Source organism: Cyprinus carpio, chromosome A5 (assembly GCF_018340385.1).
Source record: "Cyprinus carpio isolate SPL01 chromosome A5, ASM1834038v1, whole genome shotgun sequence".
NCBI classification, from domain to species: domain Eukaryota; kingdom Metazoa; phylum Chordata; class Actinopteri; order Cypriniformes; family Cyprinidae; genus Cyprinus; species Cyprinus carpio.
In genome coordinates, this window is record NC_056576.1 from 22971439 (window position 1) to 22986441 (window position 15003).

The following is a 15003-nucleotide window of genomic DNA, read 5'->3' on the forward strand; positions in this document are numbered from 1 at the left end:
TTTCATGCTGTTTGTTGTCTTGTTTTGAGTTATAAAGTTTCAAGCAAGTTTGTTTCAAGAAGTAACAATGCATTTGTTTATTTCATAGATTCTATAATATATTGCTTTATGTTTAAAGCAAACAGCCATTTCATGCTGTTTGTTAGAGTGATGTCTTTGTTACTGATAAGCAAACACTTTGCCTGCACTTACTAATCTAGAGTTGTATCACAGGATGCCGTTTAAGGCGAACAGACCAGACAAGAGGGTGATAATGACAAAAATAGGCTCTGTTAACTGGTCTGGGGTTATGATTAAGTCACTTTCTCTTCAGGGCTTAAATGAGTCTTTATATTTAGCTGACCTAGATCAGGTTTAGGACCTTTCAGCCTGATCTTCAGTTTAGGACTGGCTGTCTAATGCATCAGTCGCCTGCAGGAGTTTGCACTCAAAGTTTAAAGTTTGACTTTTCCAGCAAATTGATGTTGGGCTCTTGGAATATCCTGGATACATTTGATTCAGATGACCGGGGTAATGACCGTGTGATTGAATTATTTTAATTATGTATTTCAAATCCAATGCAGCACTCTTAATATGCAACATATTTGTCTGACTTTGCATGTAAAGAAGATTTCTTTGAGTTTCACATTGCTTAGGCTGAAACCCAAAGACAGAATAAAAATGGTCTGCAGTTTCAGAACCCCCCTGTGCCTGTCAAGATAATTATAAGCTTTGAAGCTGGATTTGGAAGAAAGGGGATCAGCATGGTTGTCGTAAGTAATGGTTGGGGGCATTTGAGCCCGGGTCAGATCTTTGTGCCCCCCTGCCAGAAGCTAACACGAATGCACAGGTGTGTTCAGCCTCTCTCTTTTCTGAAGTTCTTCATTTCTGGCTTATTCAAAGCTCAGTGCCATGATGAAATTCAGCTGGCTGCTTTCATGGTCAAGTTGCTGCTGACAAATCCCCATTTTCCTCCAACTCTTATCTTCAAATGACTGGCTGATGTTAAGTGTTTGAAAAATGGTGCTTGTGATTGTACTGCACTTTTTTTTCACTCTTTTAGATGTTTATGGCTTACACTTTTTAGAAGGAAGTAGCCTTGTGAAGTTTTACTTATCTTGGTTGGTTTGGTCATAAAATGATTTGGTCATCTAAATCGTTTCACCTTGAGCATATACTCCCACGCTCTACATTTTTTTGCTTCAGGTTATGTCAGATTATGAATGTCAGGAGCCCCTCGCTGAAAATTGTCAATGGACGCACCTGCAGCTCCACCTCAAACTACAACAGCAATATCCGAAATGGCCTCGTGGCCTCTCAGATGCACCTCCTCCCCTGAGGACATAAAGGACATTGAATTTTTGTGAGAACAGCATAAGGCTCTATAGGTGGTCTCGGGTTTAGAATGTGGTTAGTTTGAACTGCTTCTTGGATAGCATTAAAGGAAACTAAATATCTGCCATTTACTCACCCTGTATCACTTGTGTTCTATGGAAAAAAGAGAAGAAAAAATCATATAGTGACTGTAGCCTTTCAAAATCCTCAGTGGATAAAAAGCAGCATATAAGTAGCCCATATGACTGCACTATGTTTCAAGACTACTGACACCATATGATAGCTTGCAAGTCTTCAATGTCACATGATCATTCAGAAAACATTCTGTTATGTTCATTTTGGTGCTCAAGAAACATTACTACTACTTATTATTATAAATATTGAAAACAGTTGTGCTGCTTTAAATTTTTTGTAGAAACTCAGATGATACTACAGTGATACTACAGGATTATTGGATGAATATAAAGTTCATTAGAACAGAATTTATTTGAAATATAAATATTTTGTAACTTTAAAAATGTCTTTACTGTCACTTTTGATCAATTTAATAATTTGCTGTATTAACGGATTTACTGTCACTTTTGATCAATTTAATATATTATCGGCGCCGATATTAAGCATTTTTATTGTTATCAGCATCGGCCATTTTCAAAACCGATTTGCCGATAAAACCATTTTATTTTGAAATGCGCGATCTGGCACTGATCCAGCCACCTCAGTCAGAGCGCACCGCTCTGTGGCCTAGACTAAGCCCCGTCCATCGTCCGTCTGATTTGTTGGGAGTCACGAGCCTGGCCAATCAATACGGCTGGCGCGGCTGGAAAATGTTCCGCTCTCACACCGAAAGCACAGGAGGAGCTGCTTCAGTGATCATCATCACACATCAATAAGTTATCTCTCGAAGGTAAGAATGCAGTAAACGTTCCTGAAGTTGCAATAAAATCACTACACTGAATTTGCAAAACACCTAAATATAATCGATTTATGATGACAAGCCCCGTTCAGTTATTATACTGTGAATTCCAGGTCAATGTCCGTCATTGCAGTGATATGCTTTAACGGATCATCACATCAGTGCTGAGATAATGAAACTAAAACCTACTTCTCTCACCATTCGGCCAACTTAAGGTTATATTGTGAATAGATTATCAACACGAATGAATTCACTCACGTCTGCTGCGGTTTTTTTTTTGTGTGTGTTGTTCACATAGCTTCACTGAACAGCGTCCGTTCCGTTAGGTCTCTTAGTCAAAAAAAATGCGCATATTTGGAGAAATATTGCTTTATTCTAACATGATTGCAAAATAATTTATCATACAGATTCAGAATTACCATTATGCAATTTTGAAGAGCTGAAAGGGAATCAAGCGCGAGCTCTGACGCCCTGACGCGACGCGAGCTCCCTATTCCTGATTTAGTTATCTCCGCGGCCACGCTCTCTCATTTGACTAATAACCAGGATGGGGGGGATTTCCCCCCTTCTGGTCTATGCATCCCTGCCTCTGCTGAATAACTTTTATCCCCGGTGGGGATAAAAACATCATGCAAACCCGCTCTGACGTCCAGATCTGAATCAAATGATTCGCGATACGCGATCCGATTGAAGTGCATCGAAACAGTGAATCATTTTGCGACGCAATGGTTTAACTGATTCGGAGTTTCAAAAAGCTCCGTTGTGTTCTTTGCTCGCTTTCTCGATGTAATTTGTTGTTTGAATAACCGTGGACATTAAATCATTACAATAAATAGGCCTAACGTAGGCTTACAATGTTTTTATTAAACTGAGATCACACTAAACACAATTTCCGTCGTATTAAAAACATTTCATAAAATTTTTCAAAAGCATCCCCCCTCTGTTTTATTTCACAAATCGCACCCTGCTAATAACCCTATGCTAATAACGTAAATTGTCAATAATCTCACATTGCACGTTTCTGGATGACGCTGTCCTGTATACTTCCTAGTTTGTATCACCGTGATAAACAGTCAAACACAACATTTTACACATCAAAAAAAAAAAAAAAAAACACTATTACAATATGGGGTTGTGTGTGATTTTAATGCGATTCTGGGTTGCAAATAAAATGCTAAATATAACACACACACACACACACACACACACACACACACACACACACACACACACACACATATATATATATATATATATATATATATATATATATAGAAAGCGAGAGAGAGAGATTACATTTATTTTCCATTATTTGTTCATTTGTTGCTGTTTAAATTTGCTTTAAGTTTTACTTTGTTTATAGGATGGTGCTGATGGATGCAAGTTTTACTTAGTTTACAGAATGCTGCTGATGGATGCTCCCAGCACTTTTTATGTTTGTTTTTATTATTAATATTAATTTTGTTATTATTAACAGTTCTCAGAATTAAAGATGTGTTTAAATAATTTAAAGAGAGTCTTTGTCAGAGGCCTTTTTATTCTTAATTTTGACATTAATTTTCATTTTTTACACTAGACACATATCGGTTCCAAATATCGGTTATCGGTCTCCTTGATCTGTAATAATCGGTATCGGCATCGGCCCTGAAACAAAAAATGCATATCGGTCGATCCCTGTCACTTTTGATCAATTTAATAATTTGCTATTTACGTAAACTTGGCATGACTCTTCACATTCCATTTTTAAACAAGATTTTAGAGCTCTGGAAGAGGGAAATATGTAAACTTGATATCTGATCTATTTTTTATATGCCTTTACTAGTGTATGTTTTCATTACACTTGAAATATAGCACAAAATTCATTTGCTTTCCTCTAAATCTCTTCTTATGTGTTCCATAGAAGTAAATCATGCATGTACAGAAACAACACGATCAAGTAATTTATTTTTTATTTTTTTATTCTTTAAATGATCCATTTACAATGAATTCTGTGGAAGGTGTGATCAAAAGAATAGGTAAATGATAAGTGACGGAAACTAGGTGTGTTGGAGCATTTTTCTAAAGCAATACACCTTACCACTCCCATTTTAGATCTGTCTCCAACAGTAGAATATGTTTGTGTGTGTTTTGCAGAGCTTTGTATTGACCTGCACTCCATGTTTAAATGCTGCCTCTAGCTATAGTGTCGTGTCAGATGAATGCCTCGTCACGCTACCCTGCCCTCACCTCTGGAGGTGTACAATACCTCCCACTAGCATGCCACGTTTCTTGTGTAAGACATTTTTTGTCTCTTTCCCTCTTGTTGCTATTTATGAAACTGTCTAACATAAAATATAGATTGCAGGTCTTTGTATCCTCTTTCCTAGTAGCCAGAACTGAATATTTTAATAGTGTAGCAGTGCAGGTTAATAAAAGGTTTCCAATTTATTGATTAAACTGCTTTCTTTTATCATCAGCATTCATTTTCTTGCCCCATTTCTTGCTCTTTGATTACAGATGTCTTAATTTATCAATTATATGTTTTTCAGGAGTTGTCAGTCTTTCTGAGTCAGTGTTTTCTTTATCTTTCACGTAGTTAATGGCTAGATCCCACTGACATACCTGGAACAAGTATGAGAACATCTGTCCTTGTAAGCAGTAGACTGTTATAAATTCAGTGGCAGATGACCGTGTTGTATCTCTTCTTTAATTTTTCTTTTCAAAGAGAGTTGTTCATATTGTAATATTTAAGTACAGACTTTTCCAACAGTATGTTGAGAATAGGAAGTGACAGTGAATAAAAATGATAAAACACGCCTTTCTGTTTCTTCCTGCTAGCAGAATGATCTACCTGCAGTTACATGTCAATCAGTGCTGGGCTGACCCTGTTTGCTATTAACAAGCAACCTTGTTGATGCCACTGTACCAACAGAGGACTTAACATTGTAAGGGTGTTTGATTAGACATCTTCTACCTTTACACAGAGGGTCCCTTGTTGAAGGTCTGGTCACTGATCTGTTCAACACGGACGGATACATCCTTTCCTCTTATAGGACCTCTGACATCTGAGCAAGTTAGCTTATCTTAGCTGTAATACACACTCCATGTTGCATTGACATTTTGGCTTATAGGTAACTGCAAGGCTGTAGTAACACCATTCCCTGTGACTATACGTTGAAGAAGTTTAAGAATGACTGAGCAAGGTAGGTGTTCTTTTTAGTCTAATGTCACATCTGCATGCATACACCTTTGCAATATGACCAAGAAAATGTCTAATGTCCGTGTGTGTGTTTAATCTGTGTCAAACTAATATGTGTGAGATTTTTAAGTGGTCAAGCATTCTGGGTTTAAAAAGCCACACTAATTTTTAAATTAGCAGCATTTTAGCATGTTTTGACAAGCTCAGGATTGACTTTCTCCCACGTGCATATTTTCATCAGATTAACTTGGTACATTTTTGCGTTTTTTTTTAGACTGCGTGATTATCTTTCTTAAAACTAAACTGTATACAGAGTGTTGAACATGTCTTATTGTTTGCAGACTGAAGTGATTTGTTGTTGAGCTCTTTTGTTGTGCTTGTTAATGGTAAAAGTTCTATTCAAACAAATATCGAAACTTCACAAACATCAACTACATTTTGCTTAGGTATCTTTTGAAAAACACATTGCACAACATTTCAAGTGGTAACCTCAGTTTGGATGTGAACTATGGCCATGTTGCATGTGTCTGCCAAAAAAAAAAAAAAAAAAAAAAAAAAAAAAGATGTTGTTTTTGTTGTAGTTGTAATTTGTGAGTTTGTGGTTTTATGTGAGTTGAAGGAAATTCCATAACACGTCCTGTATTTCACAATACTCAGAACTGGTCCAATCATAGTTTTACTAGTCTGTGTTCTTCAGAGACCTCCCACTGGTCTTTCTTCCTGCCGTTCTTCCACTAGGGGTTTATGAGACCCACCGCTCTATCTGCTGCACACATGCATGTCTGCTGCTCCGTCACAGATCTGTTGTCTTTAGTATCTACATGATTTGAGGCTCATACTGAATGCTGAATTCAATAATACTGAGTTATATACTTCAATTTTGATATTACTGCTGCTCAAACAGCTTCTCCTTCACACAAAATCAAGTTTGGCACCAGAATCCATATGAATCAATATTAATTTGAATCATTATGTTTGAGATGGATGCAGATTTTTTTGCCCCTCTGTTTTGATCTTTATTTGGGCTTATTGTTTTGGAAGTCGTCCATCTTTAGTTCCTCCCAGTCCCAGTGCTAATTTAGAATGAGTGCAGTTTCATTTTAGAGCTCTGATAAGGTGTTTGAGTGTGCAACCTTGTTTGGCTATAAGGCTACAGTAGCTTTGTCTGGGCTTTTCTATACATGGCAACTCAAATGGAAAAAAAGTTATAAAATGAGTAGTTCACCTAAAAGTTATCAAATTATGTCATAATTTATTTACCCTTCTAAAATGGTAAATTAGCTTTAAAATTATTAAATTATCTAATATTTTATTTTTTTTCATGTTGTTCTTACGTGGAATGCAAAAGGTGCATCATCAGAAGCATCATATAAGATGCTAGTGCTCATGTACCAAGTATTTTGCAACTACACAGTAGATTTGTGTGAGAAACAGCCTGATATTTAATGAGTAAATTATGACACAATTCTACTTTTTGAGTTAACTTACATTTCAACTAGGATTTGTCACAAGGTTATTTCTATACGCCCACCATTTGAAGATTAAGGTTCTGTTTGTTGTTAAATATTAAATGACCTCAATGAATCTCATGTTTTGGTAAAACTACCCGTAAGGTCATGCACACAAGTACAAAACTGCAGCATTAAGGTGCGTCACTAAGCTTAGGCCTCACATATCAGATCAGAGCCCATGATTTGTTTCATAAACCTCACTTTTTTTTCATAGTATGTGTTTGTGTATTTGTTTTTGTGAATCATGCATGTGCCATTGTGTCTGACATTTTGTGCTTTGTGTTTTGTCCAGTTTGCAGGTTGCATGGCAAGCTGATTTGGTGCATGACATTTGTATGAGTGCATTCAGGCTCTCTGTGGGATTTCAAGTGAGTGTCTGCTGCAATGGCCCAAACTATGCACGTTAACGGCAATGCCTCAGGTAATGCCTCCCTTTTAATTGATCTGATTGTCTAATGATCTGTTCACTAATGAATCATCAGTGTTTATGCCTACAATTATTCTTAGTTAAAACTGAAGTGAGTAATTTTGGCACCGCTAAAGTCACCAAATGGAATTGCAAAAATAATAATTGCTGTCAAACAGGTTTCCCAAACACTCCACCCACGTCTTCTATACAGTCCCACCCCAAACTCACTCCATTGGTTGAGCCAATTGTTCTTTGTTGGTTGTTGGACTGCTTGCGATGCTCAAAAAAAAAAAAAAAAAGATGGAAATAGAGAAAGTTTTTTTTTTTAACATAAAAGTTGTACACACTTCAACTTTAACCAAGTGAAGACCCAGGTGAGCATTTGAACATATATGAACATGAATATGAACATATGGATACATAAACAACAGATGCTTGTGTGTTTTGAGATGATAAATCTAAAGTATGTTTTCTGTCATGGTTTCTGTCTATGTATTCTGTTTTCACATTAATTTCATATGTTTAAAGACTTTTCCAATTATTGGGCACCAATTATTGTTTTAGGATACAAGTCCATGATTCTGTTTAAGACCTGCACATTCCTGCAGGTCTAACACCATATAGAAGTGTGACTTTCACAGCATGCTGTGAAATATTGCTTGTCAGCCTTGCCGTGCTCTGAGCACACAACCACAACATCAACACATTCCACTGTGCATTCCTCCTGACAATAAAGTGAAAGAGCAACAACATAATAAGAAGAACTGTTATGTCAATCATTTTATATTCCGTGATTCAGTAGAAAATTAATTGATTTAATGGGTTTTGCTCCTTTTTTGACCATGTAGTCAACCTGTGTTGACAAAAGGTCATTTTGATGATACTTTAAATGTCAAGCAGTCATGTTTTTGTTGTAGATTAGCATCATCTTAATGAAACTAACACAGTCAATAGATAGCATCTTTCTTTATCTTCTTTGGACATTTTGGTTGTCTGTGTCACTAAACCCTCACCGTTGATGTTTACACAATGAAATTCAGGTCAGTAACAGACTAAAGCAGATTTTGTGTTTTGATTTGGACCTTCTATGTGGCAGCTCCACATCAAACTAAGGCCAGAGCACTTGGTCTTGAAAAAGGTTGCCAAGCTGTGCCATTATGAAGTCTAGAGTACTAGCATGTCAACATTGAAGGGCTAATGGATTTGCTAAATTGTTGGACACTAGTATTATGGCCACTTGATTACTATCGAGTTACAATGGTCGTCTCATACAAGTGATCTGGTTCCTCATTAACATTTAAACATCTTTATAGTTTGTGTAATGACTGTCGGTAAAGTCAAAAAAGTTTTGATTCTGATCTACAGGGTACAAACTTTCAAAGCAAATTGCTGTATAAAAAATATAAGTTCTCTGCATGTAATTTACCGTCATTCCTTCTGATATTCTTGGTTCAGTTACTATTAATATTGGCAGGATTAGCTTTAGTCTGGGATGTACTCCAGGTTTAGTTAATATGAGTGCTTAATACTGAATCGGTTCACTTTACTCTGGGTTTTGCTCTGTTATTTCATGGCAGGACCATTCTTAAAGAAGCTTCTGTATCTGTTCTAGCATTGTTGTTGTGCTTGCTTAATGGCTCTGTGTGTGTTTGTTAGTGTGGTCTTAAAAATGATGTGGATTTCTGGGATAATTAAACTGGGAGGATGACGTGGTTTCCATGGGCCGGGTCAGGAAATACCAGGCTGGAGGGAGAAAAAGGGCCTCTGTTTTCTCTTCTGTGTCTGTGTGTGTGTTTGTGTGTGTTTGAGAGAAGACTCTGGATATGCTCAGGCTAGTAGTGCTAGCCTGCTACAGTACTACTTGTCAAACTCCTGTCCCAGTAAGTCACAAAACTGTATTATATACAGTGCTCTAGGCATTTAAAGGTAGACTGAAGGAATCGCCATTAAGTAAAACAGATTAATTGTTGTAGATACTGAATCACTGAATGCATGTCAGCTGTGTTTTGCTGTTTCTTTGTTTTTTTCTTTCAGGTTTCAAGCTACTGTGTTAGTTATTATTTAATGTTAAAGATCATTTTTGAAAGTTTTCATTTGAGGGTCTTGTACAAGTTTATTTTTGTATCCACCAGGAAATATCACACCCCTTGTCCTATTCTATAGCATCAGTGCAGTAGGTAATGTTGTAACTTGCATTGTTTCTGTACTGGACTGTTTGAAGCAAACTGGCATTGTAAAGATCTGGAGGCTACTGATGTGGGTTTTAGTTTTTGCAGTGTCATGCCTGAAATGCCTTCTGAAAGACATCAATATGTTCCAGGTGCATGTTTCAAAAATGACCAAAATATCCATGTTCACAAGTTCCAACTGGGGCTTACAGGCTCAGGGCTCTAGACTAAATTTTTCCACTGCTTGCACTGGTGCGCCTAAGAAAATATAATAAAATATAATAAATAATTTTCTTAGATGCACCAGCACAAAATTTAGATAAATGAAATAAAAAGAAAATCTAAATTAAGTGTTTTAAGGGCTTCAAACTGAACATCCCATGGCTCAGTGTTTTATGGACTATCCTCCATTGCAGCCACATGCCCCTCGGATGGCCAACTCCTGTAGTTTGGCCTTCTTGATCTTTGGCCTTGGCTTAACCAGCTGGCCACACTCTCTCTAGCATCAAAATCTTCTAGACTTGGCCCCTCTACACTGATTCTTATCAGATCTTCCACTGTGTCTGAATGACGGGATGCTCTAGTGTCTGATTTGAACAGCTAAACAGTCCCTAAACAGCTTTTACTACTGTCGCAGCTATTAAAATAGTTCAGTTTTGTATGTAATAGCAAAGTGATTATATTTCATTTCATTTTTTTTTTTTAAGTTAATTTAGAAAAACGTTTGGAGCATTTTTTGTTTGTTAAACATAAGTTTTAGTTTTTTTTTTTTTTTTTTAAGTAACGATCAAGCGGCCAGCGTTAGATAGTGAGACTGTTTGATCAATTTAGCCTTCTCAAATCATCATGACTCGCCTAACATAAAATCTATAGATATAAAACAGTTCAAGCATATAACAATGTTTAAACGTTAGACCCAGATAAATGTGCGCTATATCCAAAAGTTTGTGCGGAGACGCTTCAGGACATGGAGACGCCAGTGTGATCACTCGCATTTTTTTCAGTAGATACGCAGTAATTTTTGCACATAATGGTAAGTGTAATACATCATTCATAACTGCAAAGTGTCTTTTATTTGTGTGCACTCACAATATCAACAAAATGTTGTGCTTTTATAAAATAAAGAAAACAAACACAATGCGCTTTCTACTCTACTCTGACAGGAGTACAAAAATGAACCGAAGCTCAGTGAAAACATGCCTCACAGACATGATAAATATATCTATAGAAAGCTTTAAATTATTACTTAACGAAATAAAACAAATCGAAAACAAAAACTCTTTAATTATAATCAGAATCCGTAAAGATTCACTTCTCTCTAAAGGTGCGTCTAATGAGATGAATGGAGAACTGTTCAGATGCGCTGCTGCTGCGGGACACTAAACACCGTCGAGCCGCTCTTGACAGTCGCGGTAGCACGGTCTCGTGTTGTTTCCACCAGCGCCGCAATTATTTTTTCATCACTAATTGATGGATGTCTAAAATATAAAAGTAAGGAGAAGTCTTAAACAGGCGGGAGGCCCGGCCCGCGTCTGAACTGTGACGTGAAAATTATCCCGAATCCCAACTCGAGGGGCGTAAAAAGTCGGGGTCCGTCGGGCTCGGGCTGAAATGCAGGGGGAGAAGTCTTAAACAGGCTTGAAATGCAAAGACTTTTTTCCCCCTCGAACGGCTGGTAGTGTCTGTTGTTTGAGAAAAACCACAGGGAGACTTTCAGACTTGGTCGCGATTTGTATACAATTATTTATAGCTTCAATGACCCTTTTTCCCAAAAAGTTCATAATGATCCAACCCAGACATATAAACTTTTTAGGTAGTCTACGAATATAAACAGTTATTATAGGTGTACCGTAGTGATTCAGGATCAAAAGACAAAACAAACACGGTTTGGAAAATGGATTCATGATGTACTCGCTCATTATATATATTTTTTATTGCATAGACTGCCAGTTTTCAGTACCACACAAAAAACAACACTGTGGCACAGCCCTAACTAGTTGCGCTGATTAGACCAGAAGAGCCGGGTTAACCTACTGAGAACTGGACCTAAAATAAAGTGTGGGATTTTGTTTATATTAGAGAGAAGTAGCTCCGGCTACAATGTTCTTCCGCCAGACGCGAGCCCCAAAACTTACCGACTGCAGCTTTAATTTTTTTTTTCTTCAAATTGACATAATCATTTGTCATTATTGTTTGAACAATAAAGCTTCCTGTAGATTTCGCAGTATTCCATACTTAGAAACACCATTTACATGGTTTCACTTTCTGCTCATTTTGTCCACAAATAACTTTGTGACAACAGACATGCCAAATGCTCATGTGTCATGTTTGTTTTTTCCGCTAGTTTTGTATACTTATAAATTTGTTTTAACAGACATGCCAAATGCTAGAAGAGCCGAGTTTCCGCCTATCAGGTCTCTTACTGGTTACTGCCATATCCTTAAATTTAGTTTTAGCCAGAAAAAAATAATAATAATAAGTTACGTCACCCGGCAATTTTCATTTGCTTCCTCTTGTGTCAAGGACTATAACTTGCAGTCTAAAGCAACCTAGGAGAAGGAAACCTTAGCCAACACTCAATACAGGAGTGCATTACCATCCGTTTTAAATTTACACAGGTAGAGTGTGAATATTTGTCTTTGATATATTCAGTAAGTACTGTCTCAGTTTGGTCATTTTTTTAATCTTTTACTTGCTGCCAGGGGGTTGCTGAACTTTAGACCAGCCTAGCTTGCACCGTTCAAAGTGCTTTCCAACATAGAGTAAGTTTGCTTCAGTACGTTACCCGTAGCATAAACTATTTTGATCTGAACAACCTCAAGGCTGTTTTTTTGTCTGATGGTGGGTAGTGTAATTCTAGACTGCTAAAAGAGAGTGTGCGTGGATTATTCTTGGAGCCGCTTCTCACACTGCTTTTATTTGTTCCCCATCGCTTCTCGCTTGCCCCTTTAGTGTTCCAGGTTTACAATCCCCTACCCCCCCTCCCCAGTGAGGTCAGCACTCAGCTGCCCAAGTGTCTGTTCCTCGTACCAGACAAGCCTGTCTCGCTCTCCATGACATTGCTGCTGTGCTCTTGCTATAGTCAGCAAAGCTAGCTGGTGTGTTGAAAAGCTAGCAATCGTTGCAGTGCATATACAGTAAAAGAGGTTTTGTCAGTGATGTTGAATTATTGTTGCTTGGTTAAATAAAGAATTAAGCTTTTTAGTTTAGTTGGAGTATTTAAAAAAAATGTCCAGTGCAGTCTGTTGTCCAGCTTTTATTGTAATTAAAAAAAGCTATTTTTATGTCACAGTATATTTGTGTTTTGAACATCGTTCACATTAAGGAGCAGCAAAAACTTAAATTAACCTTGTATTAGGCCTATGTGTCTGCTGAGTTTAGGCTCCTTAATATGACAAAGACATGCCTGGAAAGAGTGCTTAAAAAGGGACCACTGTTTGAAGGGGTTACAAAGTGTTTAAAGAGCACTTTGAGAGAGGCACGACAGATGAAACAGTGTAAGTACTGCATGATTGGTGGAGGCATTTGGCCTATCACAGGCTCAGCTGAGCTAGGCTAAGTTTACACCAATAGTGGAATTTTTTTCCCCTTATGGAGTGAAGGTTGAGAAAGTGCTCCGTGAGTGAGGAGAGGCAGCCTGCAGCTTGTTCTAGTTATAGAACTCTATTACGACTTGTAAGGGAACAGGCGCCGCTGCATGAGGACTGCTGTTTGACTTGGGGTAAGTGATGCTTGAACAATGATGGATTAGGTTGCCTTAACCTTCTCAAAACCCCTTTCAGTTAAGTCTATATAAGGGACACGGAAAAGGCAGTGTTACATGGGCAAGTAAACTTCCTTGCATTTTACGTATATTCTTAAAATGTTCAAAGAAAATGTGTTTAATGGTTTGTTGATTGCTCGTAATGTACTGTGTCTGTACTCTAAATCATCAAAAAATGTGTTGGCTTTTAGAGAGTTAATCTGTCTAAATGACTGGAGGAATTCTCTGTCTGGCGAGGAATTTGGACTGTGATATAAGCTCTGTTGATGGATATTCCTCGGCTTCTAGCTGAAAAGAAACCATTAACGTTTTTGCCTCTCTGTGAAGGCATTTCTTGTCTACTTGGTAGTGAGTGAGTGAAATGTTTAAGGTATTGCCAGTTGCATTGGACCAAATAGATAGGGTAGAAAGATATATTTGCTCTCCTTGTTTTCCCTTAACCCCACCCCCAGTTACCCTCCCCGTGCAAATGCTCAGCAAACACATGGAGTTTGTTTTGCCATGAAGTTGTGTAGAATACATCATTACAATTTGGTGTTGGAAATGTATAGATGGAAAGTTCAGTTTCTGTTAGTAAATGGCTTGACTCTTCTTGGAAAAATCTTAATGTATTGTGTACTTGTAAAGGGGTGTTGTAATGACTGACTGACACTGTTATGATTACTGGGTATGACAGTTGTGATCACATTGTTATCACACCTTGGGGCTTGCAACCACAGGAGTGACACCTTTTGGTAAGAGACATAAGGGCCTTTCGCACCACAGGAACCAGTTCCGGCGGTGTGAAAACGCCCCAAAAGTGGGTAGTTCCACAATTAGTTCTGGTACTATGAAAAGGTTCCTGCGGTGCAAAAGGCCCTATTGTGTCAACTTATTTTGCAAATTTGGAGAACAGCGATAGATGGACGGACGCTGAAGTGCAGGCACTTGTAGCAAATGTAGCACTGCCTGTTGTCGTTGGAGATTCTTAGTTCTCATTTCCATTCTTTCAGTCGTTTTACGTATAAATGGACATTCCATGTCCATTTTTTATTTTTTTTTGTGATCAACTTTTTTCTTTTTTTGATTCAACAAAACAACATCCATTCAAACAAACAAAACAGGGAAGGGGGAGAAACAAACAAAACAGGAAATAGACATATCAATATTTTTACAATCTGAAAGAAAAAAAAACAGCTTTTTATAGTCATTCCTTTAAATAATCCAAAATTTTGGTAGAAAAACATTACTAGGTTTAGCCCTGCTCATTCGTGCTGTTGTATATTCACAAGTCACTATTTTAAGGAGGCTGTGAATCCAAAATGTTTTTGGACACGTGAGGTGTAAACCAGTTTTGTATTATTGTCTTCTTTGCAGCTGTAAAACCTGCAAACAACATTCTCTTCTTTAATGAACTTATACAGGAGTTGGAATCATCATTGAGAACCATGTCGTCTCCTTGGAATTATAAGGTTCTGTCTGGATTCTGAGTAGTTTTGAGATTTTGAGCTTCAAAGTTTTTGCATTCCATTCGACTGTATAGATACAACTTTTTTGTTTATTTAAATAAAAATTCCCAAAATGTACAGAACATTAAAAATTCTATCACATAATATAAATAAGTTGTCACAGAATAAGAATATGTGAATAACTCGATTTTGACAAAAATGTCAGATAAAAGGGGACGATGTCCATTATTGTGAAACCTGCGAGACAAAACAAAAACACAGCTCCGATCACAGCGTCCTCTATCCACCTTTTGTTAACG

The 15003-nt window shown here is 37.4% G+C and overlaps 1 protein-coding gene across 9 annotated transcripts in view; it reads left to right on the plus strand.

Annotated features, from left to right (window-relative positions):
- The window catches only part of LOC109065533 (KN motif and ankyrin repeat domain-containing protein 1-like), a 52987-nt gene that overhangs the window by 21581 nt on the left and 16403 nt on the right, over window positions 1–15003 (plus strand). For 3 of the 9 annotated variants that reach the window (XM_042756560.1, XM_042756561.1, XM_042756565.1), the window contains one exon: window positions 7209–7337. The exons of 2 other annotated variants lie outside the window; for them this stretch is intronic. In XM_042756560.1, the coding sequence (XP_042612494.1) occupies window positions 7301–7337 (37 nt within the window). In that variant the 5' untranslated portion in view covers window positions 7209–7300. Of the gene's footprint in view, window positions 1–5381; window positions 5410–7206; window positions 7338–13057; window positions 13215–15003 lie in introns of those variants that run through there. 4 more of the 9 variants (XM_042756564.1, XM_042756562.1, XM_042756566.1 and 1 more) reach the window with 4 other exon arrangements.